The following is a 26,049-nucleotide window of genomic DNA, read 5'->3' as shown; positions in this document are numbered from 1 at the left end:
ACAAACTGTCACCTGCAAGTGACTTAGAGGAGACCCCGGCTCTTGGCCCGCCAGGTCCTACAGTGAGCACCAGGAGAGGCTGGAGATGCACCTGGGGGGTACATGCATCCCAGAAGGGGGGGTGGGGCAGTTCTGAAAACAGCATGGGGGAGTCACAAAGCTATCTCCCCCTCCCTATATACCATATCTGAGCCCTTTGTGACGGGGGAAGTAATTAAAAAGTGAAAGAACTACTTCATGGAAGCTCTGGCAGACCCTGGACTCTAAAAGCACCGCTTTGGGAGGGACAGATCCTTCTACCCCGAGTCCCAGAAAAGAATACCACAGAGGAAGAAAGGCATCTGTGGCAACATGGGCCACCAAGTGGCTTGGACACCTTAATGGTTCAAGTGCATCAAGAATAACAGCTCCAAGAGGAGACTGGTACTCAGTGGGAGTGGCAGCATCACCTCCACTGTGTTTGGATGGAAAGGTCTGGAAGAAGAGAACAGCCAAGTACCAGGGACACTGTGTGGTTGGTTAGAGAATTTATGAATGCATAGGACCACCTCCTGCCCAGGCACCTCCCTGAGATAACTAGGGAAACACAGCAGGGGCCACTGCAACAACAGATGGGAGCATACTCCATGTCAACGAGGGAACAGTGAAACTGGCAGAATCATGCATTGCTGGCATAGAGATCAGCTCAATTCACTTGGAAAGCTATCTGGCAATTTGTTAAAAGGTTCATAAATATATTTATCCTTGCTCCTGGAGATACGTCCTAAGGAAAGAATCCAAAAGAAGGAAACACCTTCTAGGCATCAAGATGTAGCATTATAATTTAAACTGGAGGCAACAAAAATATCCCATGGGAAATGCCTAATTAAACCACATAGGTCCGTTTTCATGGAACATCATGACATTTTAAAAGGATAAATTTCAAGACTTTCTAGCAACATGGAAAAACGCACAACGCCAAATCTTGAATTTAAAAAGCAGGAATCCAAATAGTTTCCTCATCATGACTAACTGTATAAAAATATTAGCGCACATGGACAAATGCTAAAGGCCGATGCTTTCTGTGATCCTCTGCCCGTGGAGGGTTTGCCTCCCACGTTTCCCAACTAACTGGATAAAAATATTAGCGCACATGGACAAATGCTAGAAGCCGATGCTTTCTGTGATCCTCTGCCCGTGAATGGTTTTCCTCCCACGTTTCCCAACTTTCCAATCTGTTGATCGAGGATCTTGCAAACGAAACCAGGGAAATATGACTACAAATGTCAAAAGATAAACTGGAAAAAAAACTGAACAAAATCACCAGGCAGAAGGAGACAAAAGGGTTTAGGAATCTGGGTTCTTCTTTAGATGGTTTATAACGTGACGGTTCCCAGCTTATGGGTCGTGCGGGCTCTGCTTTCCGGCACCCCTGCCCACAGTGATTGTCTGATCAGAGAAGGGAGAGGGCAAGCCCTGAGGCCAGCAGTTAAGACCTCCCAGGGGCACTCCCTGAGCCCCTGGCACAGAGGACAGAGAGGGTGCAAGGGACAGCTGTGCAGGAGCTCAGCGGCCAGGAGCCCCGGGAGGAAGCTTAGAGCTCAGGCTCCACAAGGCAGCCAGGGTCTGCCGCCATGCAATGCTCTGCACACCACCCCACACCAAGGGGATGGGACTCACCACTCAGAGCGGACGTACTGTTCGCCAGGGCCTGGCACACAGCCAACAGAAGACCTGTGAGGGGAAGAAGAGAGGACAGGTGAGAGTCTGGCCAGCAGCCCATGAACTCAGGCTTCGAGAGTGGGCCCTCACAAGGGAGAGTTGGTAGTTTCACAAGGTGGCCAACGGCAGGCTTGGTGACATACTTCGGGGAGCTCAGTGCAAAGTGAAGACGTGGGACCCTCTGTCCAAAATGCAGGGAAAAAAGTGCCTATCTAATGGGCACTCTAAGTTACTAAAATATCAAGCTTTTCCCTTCCTTTCCTGGTCTCTCTGTCAACACTTGTCATGATGTTTCTTGTTTCTGTCTTTTTAAAAACACCTTATAAATATTTTTCTTGTGGTCAAACATACACAGAAGTTACTATCTTAACCGTCTTTAAGTGTACAGTTCGGTGGCTTTAAGTACTGACACACTGTTGAGCATGTCGTGATGTTTTTTATTTGCTCTTTCTGGTCTTGGAGACTTGCAGGGTGAGCACAGCTCCTCAGAGGCACCCTGGGCCCCTGCGACAGTGCACAGGTGCGCACGTGACCCCGGTCTGCCGCGTTTCCCCTCCCCCGGCGGCGGGATGGATGTGTGCAACCCAGCTGGGGGCAGGGGAGCCTAGTCAGGGGTTTCTTCTTCCCAGAAACCAGTCGCCCCAACCCAAGGTGGGCAGGTGACCCGCGAAGGTGTTGCAATATCCACCCTGGCAACCTGGATGGGGGGAGGGGAGTCAGTCATCCACAGAAACGCAGTGGGGCTGCCAGCCCAGGATGGGGCAGCTACCAGCATGCCCTGCTCAGGATGCCGTGGGGTGTGCACACCTCACTCCAGCCTTTCTTGTGTCCAGGCCCCAGGTGGCAGGGGTGAGAACCCACCCAGGGGAGGCAGGGAGGTGATGGTAGGTGGGACCACAGGAGGCAAAAGGCCCAAGTCCTCCCCGGTGCACACCCCAAGGCCCCATTGAACTTCATTTACAAGATACAAATGCAAAGAGAAAACTGTTAAGAATTTCAAGACTGCAGCTGCACAGCGGCAGCGGCGTTAGCCCCCCAAGCCCAGGGCCCACCTGAGCAGGAGATCCTGTGACCACCTGTGAAACTGCCCCTGCCAGCAGATGACCTTATATGCCAGCATGTTACAGTACCAGAGGTTTCAGGAAACAGAGCAGCAAAATTCTGATGAAAAAGGAACCTCTCTGAGTTGTGCAATCAGCATGAATTAAGTTAGAATGACTTCCTAAAACCAAACTGCAAAAAGACGCCGTGGTGGCCATGCTAACAGGCTGGGCCGCCTGCAGGTTAGCCCAGAGGCGGCAGAGAAAACAGGCAAACACTTCTGCGCTGTGACCCCTACCCCAATGCTCAGGACCAGCTCACCCCCCGCCGTGCAGGCTGTGAGGGCTCCTTTCTCCTATCCCTCAGAGTGTCGACGCACCAGCCCTTGACTCTCAAGGGAGAAACACGCTTGGAACAGATATGGCAATCTGCTCACGACTTTCCTTGAGGCCTTTGACATGAGAAACATCTCAAAAACTTCAGACCGCTTTTACTGCAGGCTTGGCATGGATTTCCCAAATACTCCTACAGAGTGTTGAACCAGACGTTTGTGCTGGAGTTGGGTTGGGGGAGACCAGTTGACAGTGGGCGACAAGGAGAGAAAGTTAGTAAAATCACACATCTGCCCCGTGCAATTCTTTCTTGCTGCTCAACAGACACTAACTTTGGAAGCATGGTCTTAGGGTTCCCCTGGACACATCTAAAAAGCCCAGTTTGTAATCCGCACACCAAGCGTCAAAACGAGGCTTTCCTACCAAAGCCAGAAGAAGTCTTAGAGGTTTCTCACTGTCAGCTGCGGACCTGTCACAATCTGATTTTGCTGACCACCGCAAACCACTCTGGGCCAAAGGTGGCCCGTGACCTGTGGTACCAAAAGGAACGACTCGGGGATGCTTTGCACACCTCTCGACAGAAAGTGCCCATGGCCTGTCACAAACGGTCCCTGAACGAGTGAATGACCTTCCCATCTCCCTCCCCGGCCCTATATCCTGTCAGTCAGTATAGTTCCTGGGCTCCACGGTGACCTCTGCTTCAGCAAAACCAGAACAAGAAAGCGAATACTGTCCAACTCCAGCCGGGACAGAGATGCTTACCAGTCGGCAGGGTGTGTGGAGGGGGGCTCCCGCAGACTCGGGGTGAGTCCTCTTGCCCCCTCTGCTCCTCACTGGGAGTCCGCAGCTGCCAACTTGCAAAGATGTCTTGGGAACTAATTAGAGTTTACAAAACCACCATGTCCCACAGATGAAAGACACTGGGTTTTTATTCATAATTTGAGCAATAGGAGAAGAATCGTTCCTTTCTATACCCTCACGTTCCCATGGAAAAACGTTTTAGCGCCCTGGGCTCTCTCTGCAGTCTCCATTCGGGCACAACTGCAGTTGAGGCCCTGGGATGGGAGGCGAGGCCTCTGCTTTCCCTTCACTAGAGGGTCCCAGACCAAAACGACAGGGTCAGGCCTCTTTCAGTTCTCACGTGGGCGGATACCCCTTATTGGACAGGTGCCACTCTCAGGCCCACCACTCGGCTTTTACATGCATTATCTTACTTAGTCCTCACGATAACCCATGATACAGGGCACCTCCTGGCCTCCCTGCCGTCTGGTCCAGCCCATGGAAACATCCGGTTTTACAGATGAGGAAACTGAAGCTTGGAGAGGTCGAGACGTTTGCCCAAGCTCCTGCAGCCAAATTCAAATTCAAGTCTGTTCAACTCCTGTGCCCAAGACAGTGTTTAATTACCACCCCAAACACCAGTCCTTCTGACCACAGCCTGTCATGACACACTGGAAGGTGTGTGTTTACCAGTGACAACCCCCAAATGAGTCCAGACAACAGATTCAGCAGGCTTAGCCTCCAGGTTGATCCGTCTTTTCCAGAAGCTACATCAGTTACCTCTTGGGATACTCCCACTGTCTCCAATTCCCCCACTACGAGTGAGGTCTGCCGAGAAGGGTCAAGGGTGTGACTGTCCAGACTCCCTGTAGCCTAGTATTCGTAAGCCCAGCTGCCCAGACTGCCAGCCCCCACCCCCGGGCTGTGCACAGGCCTTCCAGAAACATGTGGACTTGGCAGGCTCCGAGGCTCATCAGAAGGACAGGAAATCCTTCCCTGGAGCACCTGGATGGGGACAGTACAGGCCCGGGGACAGTGCCACAGTCAGCAGCTCCGGGGAGACGACACACACTCCAGACAGAGGCTTGGCAGCCACAGGTGTCTCTCGCCTGAGGTTCAAAGCCGGACCTCGCCTGCCGCAGGGCCACCCAGCCAGCCTCCCTCTGGGCCAGGAATCCCTTCTGGGCTGCTCCTGCCAGCACCCTGTTTCTGTTTAAATAGCTCCAAAGAGGGGAATCCCTGCATCGTGAACTTTAAAAAGGAAAGGGGGTGGTGGTGAGGGGAAAACCACATGCAACGGAATAAAGACCTTATGAAAGGCGGACCCCGCTCCTTGAGGTAGAGTGGGAACCCAGGCTGCCCTCCAGGAAGGACAAGGGCTGCAGTGCTTATAATTCAGCTGTTTGGAATGCAGACAGACGTTTCCAACAGGAAGAATGTCAAGAGAAAGGCTAGCCTACTTATCTGGTAAGCTCACAGGACCGGGCCATTGTGAAGCCCACCCACCTCTGGGCCAATGGGAACAGCTGCTGATGGACGCTGGGCACTCCTCACCCCCAGGCCACAGAGCAGGGTGCCCCCTCCATGCACGCCTTCACTCAGGCACGGGACTGGGACCCGGCTGCACCTTCAGCACGGGACACCCTCCACCCATCACCTGTTGGCCTACTGACTGCCTCGCCTCCTCTGTGGACATTCAGCTCTAGGGCCCCAGCCTGGAAGAAGCATCCTCAGGGCCCCAGTCACCCCAGCAGAGCTGACCATGCCCTCCCTGCTCTGGCCTCTGCTACAGCCAGCATTTGCTCCTACCTACTCCACTGTATAAATCAGCTGTTCTGGTGATAGCCATTCTGACTGGTGTGAGGTGATACCTCATTGTAGTTTTGATTTGCATTTCTCTAATGATTAATGATGCTGAGGATTCTTTCATGTGTTTGTTGGCAATCTGTATATCTTCTTTGGAGAAATGTCTGTTTAGGTCTTCTGCCCATTTTTGGATTGGGTTGTTTGTTTTTTTGATATTGAGCTGCATGAGCTGCTTGTAAATTTTGGAGATTAATCCTTTGTCAGTTGCTTCATTTGCAAATATTTCCTCCCATTCTGAGGGTTGTCTTTTCATCTTGTTTATGGTTTCCTTTGCTGTGCAAAAGCTTTTAAGTTTCATTAGGTCCCATTTGTTTATTTTTGTTTTTATTTTCATTTCTCTAGGAGGTGGGTCAAAAAGGATCTTGCTGTGATTTATGTCATAAAGTATTCTGCCTATGTTTTCCTCTAAGAGTTTTATAGTGTCTGGCCTTACATTTACGTCTTTAATCCTAATCATTAGAGAAATGCAAATCAAAATCACAATGAGGTATCACCTCATACCAGTCAGAATGGCCATCATGAAAATGTCTACAAACAATAAATGCTGGAGAGGGTGTGGAGAAGAGGGAACGCTCTTGCACTGTTGGTGGGAATGTAAACTGATACAGCCACTATGGAGAACAGTATGGAAGTTCCTTAAAAAACTAAAAATAGAACTACCATACGACCCAGTGCCCTGGGCTCTCTCTGCAATCTCCATTCGGGCACACCCTGAGAAAACCATAATTCAAAAATTCATAATTCAAAACCATAATTCAAAAATTCATAATTCAAAAAGAGACATGTACCCCAATGTTCATTGCAGCTCTATTTACAATAGCCAAGACATGGAAGCAACTTAAGTGTCCATCGACAGATGAATGGATAAAGAAGATGTGGCACATATATATAATGGAATATTACTCAGCCATAAAAAGAAACGAAATTGAGTTATTTGTAGTGAGGTGGATGGACCTAGAGTCTGTCTTACGGAGTGAAGTAAGTCAGAAAGTGAAAAACAAATACTGTATGCTAACACATATATATGGAATCTAAAAAAAAAAATGGTCATGAAGAACCTAGGGGCAGAATGGGAATAAAGACGCAGACCTACTAGAGAATGGACTTGAGGGCACGGGGAGGGGGAAGGGTAAGCGGGGACGAAGTGAGAGAGTGGCATGGACATATATACACTACCAAATGTAAAACAGATAGCTAGGGAAGCAGCCGCAGAGCACAGGGAGATCAGCTCAGTGCTTTGTGACCACCTAGAGGGGTGGGATAGGGAGAGTGGGAGGGAGGGAGACGCAAGAGGGAAGAGATATGAGGATATATGTGTATGCATACCTGATTCACTTTGTTATAAAGCAGAAACTAACACACCATTGTAAAGCAATTATACTCCAATAAAGATGTTAAAAAAAAAAAGGATGCCTTGGATTTAGAGATGGTGAGCAAAGGCCTATGGAGAAAGCGCTAATGCAGACGAGAGGGGCAGGAATCAGGTGAGAGAGGCAGAAGGGAGTGTGGGTGTTTGGAGGGTAGCCAGGATCCCCCCTTCCTCTCCTGCCATGCTTGGGGTCGCAGGGTCATAAGGGACAGAACAGGAGCTCAGGAAGTGAGGGTGGTGCCTAGAAGGTGAGAATCCTGCATCTCAGCATGAGGTCTTCAGGTGACACTCATGGACAGCCATATAGGGCACAAAAGTATATGGAAATGGGTCACGGGGAACCCAGGGCCTGCTGGTATCTTCTGGTACCAGGTTCTAAGGTATCTTTTCTTATGAATTATACTCCAACATCTGAATTTCATCTGCAAACATGGCAGGATTTTTAACTGCATAGCAAAAACTGCAATATTTGTGACTTTATCAGTATTTTTAAATGCAAGAGGTTTAGGGCTTCCCTGGTGGCGCAGTGGTTGAGAGTCCGCCTGCCGATGCAGGGGACACAGGTTCGTGCCCCGGTCCGGGAAGATCCCACATGCGGCGGAGCGGCTGGGCCCGTGAGCCATGGCCGCTGAGCCTGCGCCTCTGGAGCCTGTGCTCCGCAACGGGAGAGGCCACAACAGTGAAAGGCCCACATACTGCAAATAAATAAATAAATAAATAAAAGTAAATGCAAGAGGTTTGATAGCCAAGTGAAGATGCTGGCTTCAGGGTCAGAACTGATTTGGAAGAAAGAAAAAGGGAACACACTGCAGGCAGGGACAAGGAGGGAAGCTGGTAGGACCAGGACACCCGGGCCTGCCCTGCCTTCGAGAATATCCATAAATGCCATGGTCGAAAGCAGCCACGAGGCATCCCCATCGCCCCAGTGCAGCATTTCTCTCCAAGGAAGAGCTGGCAGTTCACAAGTGCTCCTACTTACAGAGACACCAGTTACACTGGCTTCAGAGGATGGCAGGCAAAGCAGCAGAGGAATTTGTGGAGGAACTGGCCAGACGGGATTAGGACAGCTCAGGGGAAGGCAAGGAGGGTTTAGAAATATGTGACACGGGAATGAATCACCTTAGGCCAATGGGCTCATGGGACAGAGGGCTCTTTCTTTCACCATCCCAGCATCTGGAACTCTGCTTTCAAAACACAGATTGGATTCTGCTACCCAAGGAGAATCTTATCGAGAAGTTATTTGAAATGGTTAGTGCTGTGTTTCAGGTGGCGAGTCCAGACACACAGAGCAAAGAAACCAACTCTGCAGGGAGAGGGCAGCTCTCAGTTACAAACCCACCCAAGTGAGGTTCTGACCCTGTGCCCAAACAGCCCCACATTGGATACATGAACTGAGAAGACACTTGTATGTCAGTGGCGGGTGGTAGAGGGAAGACCACCAGCGCCTGATTGGTCTTCTGAGCTCCCTCCTCACACCGTCCAGCCATAATTATTATTGTGGCTGACAGCATTATTAACAATAATAGCAGCAACATTTGAGCACTTATGACATGCCCTGCATCATCTCATTCAATACTCAAAGCCAGTCCTAGGAAGTAGGTACTATTTGTGCTCCCATTTCAGAGGTGAGAAAGTGGAGGTACACGAGATGAAGTCACCTGCCCAAGGTCATCCAGCTTGTGAGTGACAGACACTGCAGGCTCATGTTACAGGGCCCAGCTGGCCCCCCTTTGCTTCCCCTTACCCTATGAAGTACAGCCAAAGAACACAGACATGCTAGAAAAGTCCACCTCCTCCTCTTCTGGATCTAAGCCAGATGTACTGGGATATGCAGGCTACCAAGGGGTCCAGGGACTAGGGTCTTTCGTGAATGGTGTCACCTTTAGCAAGTCCCTTCACCTCTCAATCTTGGGCTCCTTACGTTTAAATGACAGAGCTGGGCCAGAAGATCAGCCCAGTCCTTAACTTCTGGGACAATATGGGGCTGTGCATCTTCTTCAACCAGCTATCTGGGGAAGGGGGGTGGGGACATACTTGGCCTCATTCCAATGCTTTGTAGGTGGATCCCTCGCCTTGAAGAAGGATCAGGCAAGATGCAGGCTGCGTGTGCTTATCTCAGTGATGTGCTCGGTTTACAGTAATTTTGTCTTTCCATTTAGCTTGGCACTTCCATCAAATATCAGAAGATGGGAGAGATCCGAAAACCGCAACCTAAAAGGGCACTTTTCATTTCTACATTTTCAATGCAGTCTTTTCTCTCTCTTTTTTTTTTTAATTTATTTTTGGCTGCGTTGGGTCTTTGTTGTTGTGCGTGGGCTTTCTCTAGTTGCAGAGAGCGGGGGCTACTCCTCGATGCGGTGTGCAGGCTTCTCATTGTGGTGGCTTCTCTTGTCGTGGAACACGGGCTCCAGGTATGCGGGCTTCAGTAGTTGTGGCTCGCGGGCTCTAGAGCGCAGGCTCAGTAGTTGTGGTGCATGGGCTTAGTTGCTCCGTGGCATGTGGGATCCTCCCGGACCAGGGCTCGAACCCGTGTCTCCAGCATTCAGGTGGATTCTTAACCACTGCGCCACCAGGGAAGCCCTTCAGTGCAGTCTTGACACTGGCTTGATAATATATTCCGAGTTTATAGTCCATGAGGAATGTTCTTGGGTCAGTGAGCTTGGGACCCTTCCTAATGACCCCTGGGTGGCCACAAGCAGCAAAGCCCAACTTGATGCGTCTAAGGCAATACCTCATAACTATGACATTGTGGAAAATAAGCCAGTGTTACCTGAATGCTCATGGGTATTGTGGATGGGAAAACCTCAAGTATTCAGAATGAACCTGCAGGATGGGGAGGTGAAAGAGTCAGGCGGATGGGTGCCTGCATTGCAAGCCTGTACCACTTTCTATTCCTGACTCAGGGTCTATTATGGCAGAGTAGAAAGGAGCCTTGCCGTCAGGCCTTTGTTCAGATCCCGGCTCTGCCACTCAGCTGTGGGACCTTGGCTAAGTTATCGAACCTCGCTGAGCCTCTGTGCCCTCATCCATAAATAAGGATAACACTTCCTCACGTGACTACTGCAAGGACTAAATAAAATAAAATGGTGTACGCAGAGTCGGAGGAAAATGGACTCTTCCATACTACATCGAAGGCAGATGAGTATGGGCTGCGGAAGCCAACACAGAAACCCCACGTTCCCATAGACACCCGCCCACTTCCTGGTCCCACGCACCACCTCCGATCCGGACCCCTCTCCAGAGGCGTGCGCCTCAAATGTCGTGTTCCAAAGTAGGCTCACCTGTCTCCTGACCGTTCCACTCCTCCTCCCTCGTTCTAGGTGGGGCTGAAGACCCGACAGCTGTCATCGAGCCCTGCCTCTCCTTTACCCGGTATCCAAGCCAAGGTCTCCTACACGTCCTGCCTCCACCTCAGCCATCCCCCTGCATCCCCACTGCCCCAGTTCAGCCTCGTCATCTCTCCTGGGCTATCACAAGAGTTGCCTGACTGGTTTTCCTGACAACAGCTTTTTCACCTTTGCTCCTGCTGCCAGAAGTGAGCTTCCAGAGCACTTCTGGGCCATCAGACTCCTTCCCTCTAAACCCCGCTCACAGAGCCCCCTCCCCCAGTCACGAAGTCCCAAGCAGAGATTTCAGGGGCATAACCCGGTCCCCAACCCCATTTCCATCTGGCTCCTCCCACCCGCTCCTGTTAGGCACCAGCCTCCTGGCACTGTCCCCCTTCCCTGCACACGACCTGTCTTCACTCAGCTTGGTGCCTTGGGGCTCACGCCACTAGGGTCCTGACTCGAGTCCTTGCAGCTGTGTGACCTTTGCTTAGTTGCCTGAGTCTCGGATTCCTCCGCTATGAAAAAGAGGTAACGATAGTGGTCTCCCACTTTACAGGGTTACCGTAAAGACTGAGTGAGGGGACTCAGGAGAAACGTGTAATACATGGAGTGGCCCGTCACAACCATGCAACATGTGGTCGCTGCTATGACCGAGAGCGTCCATTTCGATGCTGCTCTCTGAGTCAGCCAGCCCCTTCCTCTACCTGTAAACAAATTTGCCTCTGAAAGCCTCGCTCAAGTGTCAGAACCAATCATTTCTTCCTCAGTGCCGTCCTTATTACATCCCACCTTGTAGTTAAGAAGTTCTCACGTCTCACCCCTCCCCGCCAGCGAGGTCGGCAGCCGTGTCCTGCTCATCTCTACCCTCACACCTGGTGCAATGCCTGGCACCTACTTAGGGTTTAGATACATGTATGTTGAACTGGATTTCTCTAAGAGGTCACCAGCTTGAAAACAGAGTTGGAGGGGGGTGAGTACTGACAGTGTACAGGTGGGGAGTGGGAAAACCCACCGACCCCCCGGAATTCCCCCCTCACTTCTCCCCCAGCTACACCTCTCTCAGTGTCGGTTCTTTTTCTGATTTCAGTGGAGTTGGAGAACACGGAAACCTGGCATTCACTCATTCAACAGTGTTTACTGAGCACCCACTACGTGGCAGAGACTGCTCTAGAGGTTGCAGAGATAGGGGAGGGACTCAAAGGCCCCTCTCTCACAACCTCTGCAATGTACTCGTCTTGGGAGGAATAATTCTTCCAACCCTTAGAAACCATCACACCGAACTCCATTATAGAAGTCAGGCTGCACCATCATTCAGTCGGGTGCTGAGTTAAGGTGCCTCTTCTCTTTCAATCCTAGTTAACGAGTCTCACTAGAATATAGAGAAGACCACGCAGGATGGGGAGGCATCGCCCTTCTCCTGACCCTGGAGTAAGTCTGCTGAACCACGATCATGCCAAGATGATCCTGAGTCGTTTGGTCACCTGATGAGATGACCCCCGAAATGTTTTACACCCTTAACTTATTTTGTCAGTTTTTCCTGAAATCTTTATGAGAAAGCAAGAAGATACGGTTGAAGCAAACACACTCACCTGTGTCCTGGGAGCCTCTCCCACGCTCGCTATTCAAGTCCTTTGCTCCACCCAAATGTGTCCACCTGGCCCAGGCCTCTTAAATATTCTCACTCGCTCTCTCCTGCCTGGAAAACCCTCAGGCTGCCCTGACCTCACTTCTTTGCAGCCCCCAGGCCCAGACCTCTTTTCCCACCATCTCTGACTTAGGAGAACAGATGACTATCTTGCTTTCCACACTTCAAAGGCCAAATGAGAAGATTTGCAAACTGCTTTGGGCTCTTGAGAGTCCAGGTCCTAATAAATGCCCAAGACTTAAACCACATGCACAGGCATCAGAGAAGCAATGCAGCTATAAGAGGAGGTGGCATGCTCATCCTGACTTCTGGAAAACACGCAAAAAAGAAATGACTAAATAAAAAATCCACAGAGACCCTTGCAGGAGGGGGTGGGTGCTGCCCTGTTGAGAAACCTTTGTTTCTGAGGCCTGGCAGGTGTGATGCAACCCCTCACACTGCTACGTACATATCTTCCTCTCTGCTCTCCCCAGCACCCACCCACGTCCAAGCCTTACAGAACAGTGCTGCCTACTGATCCGGTGGTCTGAGCGGACCCCCTCCTACAAAGCAAACAACACGCAGGAGCAAAATATCTTCGCCAAACAGTAAGTTAACCAGGATGCACAAAGCATCTCCTCTGGGCGAGGCGGGCCCTGTGCTCGCTCCCATCTGTGCCCCGCCCTTTCTCGTTAGGAGGAAGCAGAGCTGAGGGTTTATCAGAGATCTGGACCAGGGCTGGCGACTGAGTCAAACTTCCTCTTCTACAGGCCCCGCTCCCATGCTGGCTGGCCGAGGGCCCCCGCCAGGCATTGCAGGGCAGCAGGGCGAGTATCGCCGAGCCCTCCTGGAGTTTCCCGGCTGCTGAATCACCAACAGGCTCTACCAGGGCTGAGCTCCGAGGCCACAGGAAGCTGTGCGGAGGTGCTCGCGACCCCGTTGCAGCCGACTGACACTGACTTGAGGAGTAAAGGTGTCAGCGCCGAGGGCCACGCTCGACTTTCCCAGAGTCCCAGAGGAAAGGAGGGGCGGGAGAGTGGACCTGAGACGGGCCGGGATCAAGTGGTAGATGCAAGGACACCACCTGCAGGGCCCGGGCTCCTCGGCTGCCGCGAATTGCAGAAATCAAACACCAAGCCCCCTCCCGCTTCGTGGAGGCCCACTGGCCCCATGCCAGCTCCCCCTGGCCTTGTGGTGTCCCCATAATTACCACCCTCCGGGCCCAGGGTCAGCAGTGGCTCTGCCTGTGTGGACCTCAGCCCAGCAGAGTTAGCCTCTTGGCAGCCCCAACAAAGCCAGGCCCATCCCTCAGCTCTGTCAAGGCCCTATGTACACATCACTCACCGCTAGTGGCTTGGAAGTAGGCTACGAGCGGGGAGGTAAAAAAAAATAAGCAATCCTTGAACTCTGCCCCATTTCCTCCATGTGAATAGCTGGGTGATGACAAACTCATCCCTTCCCTGGGACCCCTCTGTAGAAGGCATGACGAGGCGTGGGGTTTGAGCCAAGATAAATACCAGTATGACTTGGCCGAATTTCAGATCAATGCAGCGTCAGCCTTGGGGGCTGGGGGAGGGTTGGACGGAGGGGACAGCGCCGCGCCAATGCTAATCGCCACCGTCAGGCTTCCATCATGTTCTGTGTTCTCGGGGCTGACCACAGAACACCCCTTAGGAGAACTCACTTGACTGCGTGAGGACCACTGAGTGAGAAGCAGGGTTCAAATGGAGAAAACAAATCCTCAGAAGCCCAGATTTTCAAGAGTTAAGGGAAAACACCCTGAAGTTCTTGAAACCCCACATCACACTGCAGGCTGGAAAAATGTCTACGTTCTTCTCCTTGGGCCCTGGAAGTGAGGGCAGGAGGAGGAAGAGGGGAGAGTAGATGAAAAAGGGTGTGGGTGAAAACAGCAGGTACCAGCTGCCGAGAAGGGTCCGGATGAGGAGTGGGCAAGAGGCACTGAGAGTGACCCCTTTTAACTAGGAGACCCTGACCAAACCACCCCTAGCCCAGGGGTTCTCATTGCTGGCAGGGCCTCCTGGGGGCATATGGTAACAGGTGGGGTAGCTTTGATTGTCACAATGACGTGAGGGGCTCTCTTGGTATTTAATGGGTGAGAGCAGGGAGGCTAAACTGCTGCGATGCACAGGGCTTTGTCCTGCCTAAGACGCTAACAGTGCACCTTGTTGAGAAATTCCAGACCCCAGCAGGGAAAGTCCCTTCAGCCACAGGTCATTCAGCCTCCAAAGGCACGCGGGCAGAAGCACCCTAAACTCAGGGGAGATGGAACAAGCCGGCAGTCACAGGAATGGACAGGGTGGCTCAGGAGAGCAGGACTGTGGGGTCAGCCTGCCCTCAGGAAACTGGGAAGCTCCCTTCCCCATTCAGCGATTCCCTCCATTCTCTGTTCATCTGTCCGCCTCTCTATAATAACCTGAAGCATCTGGGTTGCACAATAGGAAGCCTACCTATAAAGTAACAAGATCGACAAGCCATCAGCAAACCTGCTCCCGGGGATTTGTAGTCATGGGGCTCCAAGCAGACCCCTGGGAGCCCGGAGTGGGAGGGAACTGCAGGAGGGGTGAGGCAGGCAACTGTCTCTTGGTGCACTGATTTTAGGGCCCCTGACGTATTTCCCTTTGGCCAGTGTATGTTCTTCTGGCCACATATGGCAAAGCTGTTCAGCGAATGTCCCCAAAGCACTTAGTCGTATGGGAAGAGTCTCATGTACTGACTGGAGACAAACCAGTGAGGAATAAGGTACACCTGACCCCACAGTTTTGGGTGAAGAGCAACACGTACCTTTTAGTAGTATCAACTTAAATCATTTTAAAGGAAGACACAAAAACCCTGGGGAAGCACGGTAATTCTCCCCTACCAACCCTGCTTCTGCCCTTCCCCTACTCCCCTCATTGACTTTTGGCAGGGAGGGTAGAGGTGCGAAGCAAAAGAAAAGAGGGAGGGAAGAGGACGTTTTCTGCGAGGATGGTTTAGCTCGCGCAAGAGGAAGATGACGGAAAGAAGAATGTGTGCGGCATCCCTGGAACATTCGGCGTATTTCTGAAGCACTGCCCAGGAAAATCAGCCTCCTCTAAAAGAAAGTGGTGCAGGAACCAGAACAAGCCGATGAAATGGTACAGCCACTCTGGAGGACAGTTTGGCGGTTTCTTACAAAACCAGACATAGTCTTACCATAGGGTCCAGCAATCGAGCATCTTGGTATTTACCCGAATGATTGAAAACGTATGTCCACACACACGCACAGAAAGCTGCATACAAATGCTTAGAGCAGCTTTATTCACAATTACCCAAACTCGGAAGTAACCAAGACATCCTTCAGCAGGTGAACGGATAAGCTGTGGGACGTTCAGACAATGGAATATTATGCAGCAATAAAAAACGAGCTCTCAAGCCACAAAAAGACACGAAGGAAACTTAAATGCATGTTCCTAAGTGAAAGAAGCCAATTGGAAAAGGCTATGTACTGTGACTGTGTGATTCCGACTATATGACATTCTGGAAAAGGCTAAACTATGGAGACAGTGAAAAGATCACTGGTTGCCAGGGGGTTGGGACCATGGAGAGAGGGATGAACAGGGGAAGCAAAGAGCATTTTTAGGGCAGTGAAACTATTCTGTGTGATACTACAATGGTGGACACATGTCATCACACGTTTGTCAAAATTCATGGAATGCACAAAGAATAAGCCCTAATGTAAACTAGGGACTTTTGTTTACATTTAACCTTAGTTAAAAATCATTAACTTTCATTAATAATAATGTACCAATATTGGCTCATCAATTAGAGTGAATGTACCACACTAAAGCAAGATGTTAATAACAGGGGAAGCATATGGGAACTCTCTGTACTTTCTGCTCAATTTTTCTATAAGCCTGAAACTGCTCTAAAAAAACTACAGTCTAGGGCTTCCCTGGTGGCGCAGTGGTTGAGAGTCCACCTGCCGATGCAGGGGACACGGGTTCATGACCTGGTCCGGGAAGATCCCACATGCCACGGAGCAGCCGGGCCCGTGAGCCATGGCCGCTGAGCCTGCGCGTCCAGAGCCTGTGCTCTGCAACGGGATAGGCCACAACAGTCTAGAGGGGGGCAGTGCTCAGCCCACCTGGACCCTCGTGGCCAGAGGAGGCACTGTTATGGAAGCAACCTAAATGTCCATTGACAGACAGATGGATAAAGAAGATGTGGTACCTATATACAATGGAATATTACTCAGCCATAAAAAAGGAACGAAATTGGGTCATTTGTAGAGACGTGGATGGACCCAGAGTCTGTCATACAGAGTGAAGTAAATCAGAATGAGAAAAACAAATACCGTATATTAACGCATATATGTGGAATCTAGAAAAATGGTACAGATGAACCTATGTGCAGGGCAGGAATAAAGACGCAGACGTAGAGAACGGACGTGTGGAGGCGGGGGTGGGGGGATGAACTGGGAGACTGAGATTGACGTATGTGCACTGCCATGTGTAGCTGGCGGGAGCTTGCTGTATAGCACGGGGAGCTCAGCTCGGTGTTCTGTGGTGATCTAGATGGGTGGGATGGGAGTAAGGGGTGCCAGGGAGGTCCAAGAGGGGGGAGATATATGTATACATATAGCTGATTCACTCTTTTGTACAGCAGAAACTAACACAACATTGTAAAGCAATTATAGCCCAATAAAAACAAACCAAAAACTACAGTCTATTACAGACAACTGTATACTGATGGTGGCTGCCAGGGAGAAGCTTTGATCAGTGGCTGATCTGACTGGACTGAGCCACCATGGACCCTGAGCCTCACTCTCAAACTGGGAGTGTGTCAGAATGCGAGGAAGCCGAGGAGAACCCTCTGGACATGGGCCCCGGATAAGGCAGGCGGGAGCCTGGAGAGGAGGAAGGGGAGGAACAATGGGTGAGGGGTCTCCCAGAGAAGTCTTCCTGTAGAGAGGCTGATAGGCACCACCGGGAATCTGAGCAGCTTTTGCAACAGCCAAGGAAATCCAGTGCCCTGGTTTCAGGCAACTGGCCTTGCTTCTGTGGTTTCTGACGTAAAACAGATGATGTATCCTAGATGTTCCCTCAGCTGAGGACAAGTGATCAATACAATTTTCAATCTGTAGCCAGCCAGCTGTCACCTCTGAGACCGAGGGAGCAGAATTCAAGAGTTGCTAGAAGGATGGTTTCATCCTGCTTCTGGACCCTCCTGCTATATCTAAGAGGGGGGCTCCTATGCGGGTAACAAGCACAGCCTTTGGCATAACAAAATGCAGCTACCGTTACAGAGAACTCTTCCACCCTCCTCTTCCTGTCCTTTCTTACACTTCAGGTAGGAAAGGAACAGAAATTGGTGTCAAAATCACGAGATTCTGCAATTTGTTTAGCATCAGTGACAGATGTTTGATAAACGTAATCGCTGGTTTTCCTCAAACATTTAATTCCTTTGATGCTGTCAAGAGCATTACGCACATTGAATGTGATGCAGGCATCATTTGGCTTGTATCATTAATTTTACTTAATCTATCACCTAAAATTAATACTGAGTAAATCAGATTTAAAGTTGATATTTTCAGATGTGTACCTTTGACTTGCATTCTTTACCAATTACCTTTATCAATAAAATCAACAGTTTTTTAAAAAAAGAATATTAAAAAAAAGAAGAGAGAGAACTAGATGGCTTTCAACTGCCCGAAAGTATCCTTCTGTGAAGACCGATTTGCAAGGTAATGAAGCTAGTGGCTCATCCCCATCCCCAGCACTGTCAAAACCTGACATTTTATTGTAGGTTTATTTGTTTATTTTCTGTCTCCTTGGCACCAAGTGGGGGACACCCTCTAGGGAACAGCGCCTGACGCATCGACAGCTCTGAACAAATACCTCCTGAATGAATTCAGTTCCTTTTAAAGCCAAACCTGGGAGACAGTTCCACAGAGATGTCTAGGAAGTGTGAACTAAAGAAGGTGACACTTAAACTCCTATTTGAGCAGTAGCCTTTTATACAGACTTTGTGGAATATAGGTTCTTTCCTTCTGGAATAAGAAGACACCATTAAAACTTTTCTGTGATGACAGTTCTCCAAGAAATAATGCAGACACTGGAGCATTTTCTTCATCATGGGTGTGTGCATAGATAGATAAAGTCATCACAGATGTCCTTTCTGAACAGGTGACATTTAACAAAGACCTGAATAAAATGAGGGAAGCAGTCCTGCAAAAATGTGGAAGAAGAGCAGTCAAAACTGAAGGAACAGCAGGTGCAAAGGTCCTGAGGTGGGAATGAACTTAGCATGTTCAAGAAAGAGCAGGAAGGCTGGTGCAGCTGGAGGACAGCGGTGGGAAATGAGGGTGGGAGGATGCCAGGCAGGTGTCTGTCACAGGGAGCAGTAGGACTCCGAACTTTTCCAAGCTGGGCAGCCACTGGAAGGTTTTGAGAAGACAAGCCACAGCATCCGATTAGATGGATGAGAACAGAAGAGGCCTTATAGAGGCAAGACTGGAAACCAGAGGAACGGATGAGGCTACGGCAGTCCAGGCGGAAGATGAGAGGGGCATCTGGGAGGACATGAGGAGTGGTCGGGTATAGAACAGAATCAGAGCCAGCAGGACGCGGGAACTCGGGAGGGCTGAGCGTGGGACCTCCTCTCCTCACCCCATCTCTACCTCTACTATTTCCTTGCCTTCAAGACCAGCTCAAACATCAATGTCTTCAGAAACCTTTCCTGACCACCTCAGATGGAGGACCCCCTCTCCCTCAAAAAATTAAAATAGCAAGCAAATGAGTCAACAGGGACACAGGTCTGAAGAAACCCATTCGCAATTGCCAACAAGCACCAAAGCCACAGAAGTCAATCTCTTCTTGGTCCTGATGTTCTCACAGTTCTCTAAAGAGTGTTCATTAACAGGGCCCAGCCAGGGTCTGTCCACTACCCCCAAGATCCTCCAGGATGCTACAAGTTGGAATGAAGGCTCTGGCCCTGCTCATCCCCAGACAGGTGCTAGGAATCTCAGTCCAAGGGCAGCCCAGGCTTACCTGTGAGACTCACATTCAACATCCAGGATACGTTAGGGTCCAGACAACAATGGCTGTGCCCAAGGCTTTCTGGAGGCTCACACAGTATCTAACCCTGCTCACCATACACCCCTCTGCTACCACCCCTGGGGTGCTGAAGCAACCCAGACTCAGAAGTGAAGGGCCCACGAGGAGCAAAGCGCACAGGCTCCGAGCCAACCTGTGACCAGAGCACAAGCAGCTGCAAACGTACAGACCCAGATACCATTCTCTGCTCCGGGTTTCTCTGCCCTACAAGTCCTGCCTCTGCCGCAACCTCTATGCCCCATGTGGACACAGCCCTTCTCTCTACTTTCTTTCTTATCCCCTCACAGTGCCTGTGCGGGACGATTAAACAGGGATGGTCACCCCCACTGATGCGGGTGTAAGGATGTTGATGACTGCTGGGGCGGGAGTGCCACGACACGCTACATATCCTCTAGGGAAAGGAGTCCCTCCCTGTAAGAAAGTGAGATATCAGTGTTCCCTTCTGACTAGCAGGCAAGTCAGAACACTCCTGCTAATAACCCAATGAGGGCCCAAGATCGGCAGACATGAACATCAACACAGAGCTTTGTCATCCAGCGTTACCTGTGGTTTTCTGCTTCTTACTTTGAAGGTAGGCAAACACCCCCGTGTCCTGAACGGCGACAGGATGTACCAGTCCATACCCTCACAGGCTCTCTGCCTTGCTGGATGCTAACCCTGCCTAGCAGAACTCAGTGGCACTTATGCATGGTTACGGTATTAGGTTTATGGAACACATTTTAAAAATTAGAGTACTGTATTTTTTAAAAGGCAGGAAATGTAAGCAACACCAGTGGGAACAACTTCAAATAATTCCTTGGAGAAACATATGACTTTTTCTCATTCTTAAGAAAAATGGCCCACCATCTCAAGCAGGAATGCAAGTATATGTGACACCACCTCCACACTGGGTCCACAACAGACATCACTAATTGATCACAGCATTATCTCCCACTGAACTCAGATGCAGCCTCCAAATCCTTAGAAACAGCCATTTCCAAGGGATCAAAGTTGGCCTAGAAAATGGAACTATTTCCCACTTCTGCTCAAAAAATACCTGCTGCTATGTTAGTGATGTTTTGAAAGTTAGAGGTGGGGAGAGGAAGGAAAGAAAAGAGAAGTGAAGAGAGACTCTGTGGGTAAATTATTTGTCATCAATAAAAACATAAGGATCAATCATTAAATGTTAGGTATTGTGTGAAGCACTGCAGAAGTTGAGGATGGGGGCAAGAGGAAATCTGAAATAAAAAGCCCATGAAGTAGCAAACGAAACCTCTAGATGAAACACATGCACACATTCCCACACCCTTGCACACAATTATTGTCAATGGAGCAAGATGCCATCTGTTGGTATGGCTACAAATGAAAGTGGATTCTTCTTTTCTCCGCCAGGATAAGGGAGGCAGTACCAGAGAATACCAATAACTCTTCACACCAATTTGTCCACCTCCTCAAAGCAAAAGGTTTTTATATACATCAAGGCCCTAGATTTTCAGAAAATTTCTGCCTGTGTAGTCTCTGAAAATATCTCAGGTGATAAACAGCCCAGGTGAAAACAATGACTGAATCGATGATAAAAGAGGCTAAAGTGGAAACGACCCAGAGCAGCACAGAGATAGGTAGTTAGAACGATGCAGATTTCTTTAATGCTTTCTAATTAACTTACTGGGAACCTAAACATGCTCATTCACAAAAGGTGATGACTTTATCTTCAAGGCCAAACAGTGAGGCCACGTGCCCACTTTGGCTCTGCTTACAGTAGAATCAGACGACATCACAGTCCCCAGAGAACATTCTTGGCTGGGCCAGGACCGGCTTCTGGGGTCACAGCACGCTCAGGGATGAAGACCACACACCTAGAAGGGGGTCTCACCTTGCAGGCTGGTACCTGCCTTGTTTAAGGAAGTATTTTTAAGGGAAGGTGCATATCATATCCTATTTCTTTAGGATAAAAAACATACCCCCCCCCCATAGCCCTGTGGTTCACTTTGCAAGGCTGAGAGCTCAGATAAGCTCTCCATCTGCAGGCCGGGCTTGTGAGGCTCTCAGCAGTGGGGGCTGCCTCTCCATCCCTGGCCCGTGAACAGTCACCCACTGGAGCAGAACCCTCTCCCTGCTTCACATGGTTCTTCCCACAGGAGCACAGAAAATGGCCGGAAGGCATTGTTCCCTGATTAGTAGGTAAAACACATGAGTGAATGCTGAAGCACGTTTATTTTCTTCCTGCTGGAAAACAGCTAGGCTTATTTCCCTAGTCTTTTCCTCATTATCACACACCAGCCCTGTGCAATTTGGGTTCCTTGGGTTCTGAGGCACAAGCTGAAAAGATGAAGACATTGTGTCCCCAGAGGATTACTCTGTTCCAAAATGTTAAACCTTTCTTTTTTTCTCTCCTGTTGAGTGTCACAACTAAAGAGCATCAATCAGAGGAAGAAACGTTAGAGAGCGGGTCACTAAGACATTAGAAGATGCAAACAAAGATCAAGGAAGCCTGCAGCCCAGTGTGGAGAAGACCGTGGAAAATGCAAGCAGGCCCTCTGCTCTGAGAATATCAGGAGTTTCATAAGCAGCTACTATCTGTGTGGGTGACTCTCGGGGGAGAGTTTAGGTTCTTGGCTCCCTTAAAACATCAACTTCTTCTCCCCCATGGCCAACTGGATGGGCTTTACCACAGTTCCCAACTAGTTAACCTTTTCTTGAGAGGAGTCGCCACAGTAGAGGCAACCTACTTCAGGCAAACCAGAGATGTGAATGCTCTAGATTTACAAACCAATTAAGGAGAGATTGTTCTAGAAAAGGATTATCAAATAAGGTCCTTTAAACAAGATACAGATTTTTTAAAATCCCACATTTTTTTTCAGAAGCTCACTCACTGCAAAAGAGGTCTGTCCCACTGGCTGCTTTGTGTGTGAGTAACACACTGATTGCCAGTGCATCTGACCCCATTACCTTTACCTACAGGGGAAAAAAATCACCTTGAATCAACCTTTGTCGACTGTCCACGCTGTGGCACTGTCCTAACACCTGGGCATCCGATACTCAACTGTCTATTCAGAGGTACAAAGGCCATCAAAAATGCTGCCTGCTGAATGAATGAAGTTCCTACACACAAGTGGAACAGTAAATGCTCTTTCTGTTCTGACCCGAGATTCTATCAAGTCTCAAATTTATTATTAGAGGCTCCCTGGTCACAACAGAATATATTTTAAGTCACACACACCTCATGTGATTATCTGTCTTCTGAACATCTGAACTTTTGATTGAAGAAGGGGGGATAAAACCTCTACCACTCTTGTTTCTTTACATTTCATGGCATTGTGAAGTAGTAATATTTCTTTTTAGCCAGCATGACAATTACCTTCATGGCAATTACTCTCAATATGGTAAATATTATTTAGGGGAGCAGCTGTCTGAAAGCCTGATTACACTTAATGTCTACTCCAAAACGGCACTCTCACACATGACTGATGCCAGGAACTTCAGTATCCACAGCCTTCCATGGATGACCTGGAGAAGCAGAACAGCGGGAAGGCTAGGACAGCAGGAAAGGGTCCTGGGTTCAAATCCTTGTTCTGCCACTTGCTGGCTGTAGGAACTTCAGCAAGTTACTTGACATTTTTGTGCGTCAGTTTCCTCACCTATAAAATGCGGCTCATCACTGTATGTCACAGGATTGCTAGATGGGTTAAAGGAATGTGTGCGATATGTAAGGCACTTCAAGAAATTACCATGTGCCAGGCACTGTTCTAAGTACTGGCCATTATCTCCTCAAAGAGTGCCTTGCCCCGTCATACCAAGAACGCTCATCTTTTCTTTTATCATTTTGGCCGCGCCACAAAGCTTGTGGGATTTTAGTTCCCCAGCCCGGGTCCTCAGCAGTGAGAGTGCAGAGTCCTAAACACTGGACCACCAGGGAATTCCCTCAAGGACCCTCCTCTTGAGCCCAAGGTATTCAATGTGTACCTCATGTCATACTGCGAAAAACTGTGTGTTTTCTTCTGCTACAATCTACAAAGAGTTCAGGGGCTGGGGGCAAGGGCTAGGTCATGGCTCTCTTTGCTTTAGTGTCATCAAACCCAGCAGACGGTCTGATACACAGTTAAGTGTTTGCTGAAGTGAACAATCCATGTATAAAATAACCTAAACAAACAAACAAACAGCATCCCTCACTTTGAGCTGACAGATCTTAGTTTTGTGATTCATCCCTTGGGCTCTAGAGTGAATAAAGTAGCTAGCTTGGGTGAATTAAGAATGAAAGGTTAGGCCCAGTTCACAAAAATCACAACTACTGTTTCATCACTTGGATCTATTCTACATGGGATGACAGCTGAGATACTCCAAATGCCTCTGTTATTACTGTTAAGAGAAAAATGTCCTGCCTTTTATCTGAAATCCAAAAAAATCCAATTTAGTTGAAAGGACTTTTTATTTTTCCCTCTGTTCCACAGTAGGGGAAAAGGGCACTTCACAAGAAAGTAAATCAATACTACATGGTGAGTTGATGTTTTTCTAAGCGTAAATCTCTCTCAAGTGATTCACTGGGGCATAATCCATTCACCAAAACCTTCTACAACCTACAGAGGGTTCAAAATAAGAACTGATTTGAAAGGATGGCTTCAGTCAATGAAGGTATGAAGGTCCCACCACCTTGATCCTAACAGAGCACTAGTCCAGGAACCTGGAGTAATGCCTTTTATATATTTTTCTCTCTCCACAAGGAAAGTTAAAATAGAGTTCTGCTTAACTAAGGAAGAAAGCTCTCCTCGTTCGCAGGTAGCAACGGAAGTTTTGCATTAACTACAGGTACCACGTGTGGATAAAGGATTTACTAGTGATGATCTTCAGGCACTGGGAGACCCTGAATCATTAAAGAATGATGAAATTACATAACAATTTTTAACCTATATGCACCTAACAATAAAACATCACAATACATGAGGCAAAAATGAATAGAACTACAAGGAGAGATAGATGAAACCACAATTACAGCTGAAGATTTCAACACCCCTCTTTCAGAAATGGACAAATCCAGCAGGCAGAAAACAAGAACACAGTTGAACTCAACGACACCATCAACCAACTGGATATAATGGATATCTATAGACTCCTTCACCCAACGACAGCAGAATATGCATTCTTCTCAAGTTCACATGAACATCCACTGAGACAGACCACATTCTGGGCTATAAAACACATCTTGACACATTTAAAAGAAGAGAAATCATACAATGTCTGCTCTCAGACAATAAAGGAGTTAAACTAGAAATTGACAACAGAAATATAGCCAGAAAATCCCCACATACTGAAGATTAATCTAAATAACACATGGGTCAAAGAAGAAATCTCAAGAGAAGTCAAAAAGTATTTTGAAGTAAATAAAAATGGAAACACAACTCATCAAAATTTGTGGAATGAAGTGAAAGCAGTGTCTAGAGGGAAATTTATAGCACTGAATGAATATATTGGAAAAGAAGAAAAATCTAAAATCAATAATTAAGTTTTTGCCTTAGGAAAACTTAGAAAAAGGCAAATTATATCCAAAGGAAGCAGAAGAATGATGAAGATATTCATTTTAGTTACTATTCTGCTCTAAGTATCTGAAAATTAGTCATCCACATGGTACAGTACTTCTCAAACTTTTCCATTAAAACCCCCAAAATGGCAAAGAGAAGGAACTCATACCCGCTCCTCCAGAGTCTGGGGGCACAGCCTGAAACAATCGAAGTGAAAAAAAAATCATAATTTATTTGAGTCTTGTATCCGAAAAATTAATTATGACATTTCAATCTTGCATTCTATTTGCTAATATATCTGAGTTTGTTTTAGTATATAAAACAATGTTATGACTTTCCAGTGAAGTTCCTTTCTGATTAATTATTTCCTTTACTATATCCTGGGAGATGTGCCAGGTTTGGTCTGTGGCTCCAGGTATGCCATGGCAGACTCCACCGTCCTCCCATTTGAGAAGGCGACATGAAAATATACAGTGTCAGTTAACCAGAATGTCACATGGAGTGAGGACTGCAGGCCTGCCTCATGTCCCCCAACTCCTGCAAAGCACAAAGTTCCAGAAAAGATAGGAGGGCAGAGGCAGGTTCACCATGCCTTTCAGGACAGTGAGACTCAATGCCCACCCAATGCCTGCCTACTTCTCAAGAGTTTTCTGCCCCAGCTTCCTGGGGCAATAACACATTACCAGCCCCAAAGAATGGTTCATTAAAGGGTGAGCCTCAGATTAATGGAACAGAACAGAAACTCCAAAAAGACTCGAGTACGTCTAAGAAAGTCTCAAGTGACAAAAGTGGGATTTGAAATCAGTAAGTAGAGAATAAATCCAACAAATGGTGTTTGAGGAACCGGATCATTTCGACAAAAAGGCAAGTTAGAGTTTTGTCTCACATCTTACACCAAAAAGTGAAATTTAAGTCCAAAAAAGTAACAACATAAAAATACAAGGGGAAATGAGCGATCAGAGAGTCATAGCAAATCCCTTCCTACCACAAAACAAAAGTAGAAATCACAAAGAAATAATGAACAGATTTTAAGTCCTTAAAAGTTAAAAACAAAACCAAAACCATACTTCTGTAAACCCAAACATACACATACACGTAAATTTAAATGACAAAATAAAGAAAATATTTAATATATCTTTTATAAAACTGTTTACAAATCAATGGGAAGATAATTCACCCACCCAAAACGTGACCTGAGGACAGAAATGGGTAAGTCCCAAGAAAAGAAATTCAAATACACAAACATGAAAAAGCACTCAATTGTAGGAAACTTTGGTGTTAGCCAAAGAAACACAAATTAAAACAAGGAGATACAATTTGGCCAACGTCATCAGCAAAGTCTAGAAAATGATAATATTCATCCTAGGTAAGTTTGCTGCTGATAAACAGGCAGTCACACATAGGACAGAAGTATAAATTTG

General features: G+C 48.2%; 1 protein-coding gene across 4 annotated transcripts in view; it reads right to left on the bottom strand.

Annotated features, from left to right (window-relative positions):
- TGFA (transforming growth factor alpha) overlaps window positions 1–26,049 on the bottom strand; it is a 114,888-nt gene that overhangs the window by 76,977 nt on the left and 11,862 nt on the right. For all 4 annotated transcript variants that reach the window (XR_012325654.1, XR_012325653.1, XM_033838343.2 and 1 more), the window contains exon 2: window positions 1,660–1,713. Coding sequence is in view for 2 of the 4 variants with exons in the window: in XM_033838343.2 (XP_033694234.1) it covers window positions 1,660–1,713 (54 nt within the window). In the remaining 2 variants the exon portion in view is untranslated. The remainder of the gene's footprint in view (window positions 1–1,659; window positions 1,714–26,049) is intronic.

The sequence above is a fragment of the Tursiops truncatus genome, chromosome 14, assembly GCF_011762595.2.
Source record: "Tursiops truncatus isolate mTurTru1 chromosome 14, mTurTru1.mat.Y, whole genome shotgun sequence".
Classification (NCBI taxonomy): Eukaryota; Metazoa; Chordata; class Mammalia; order Artiodactyla; family Delphinidae; genus Tursiops; species Tursiops truncatus.
Note: the sequence above shows the minus strand (reverse complement) of the source record. Positions and strands in the feature narration are given on the sequence as shown.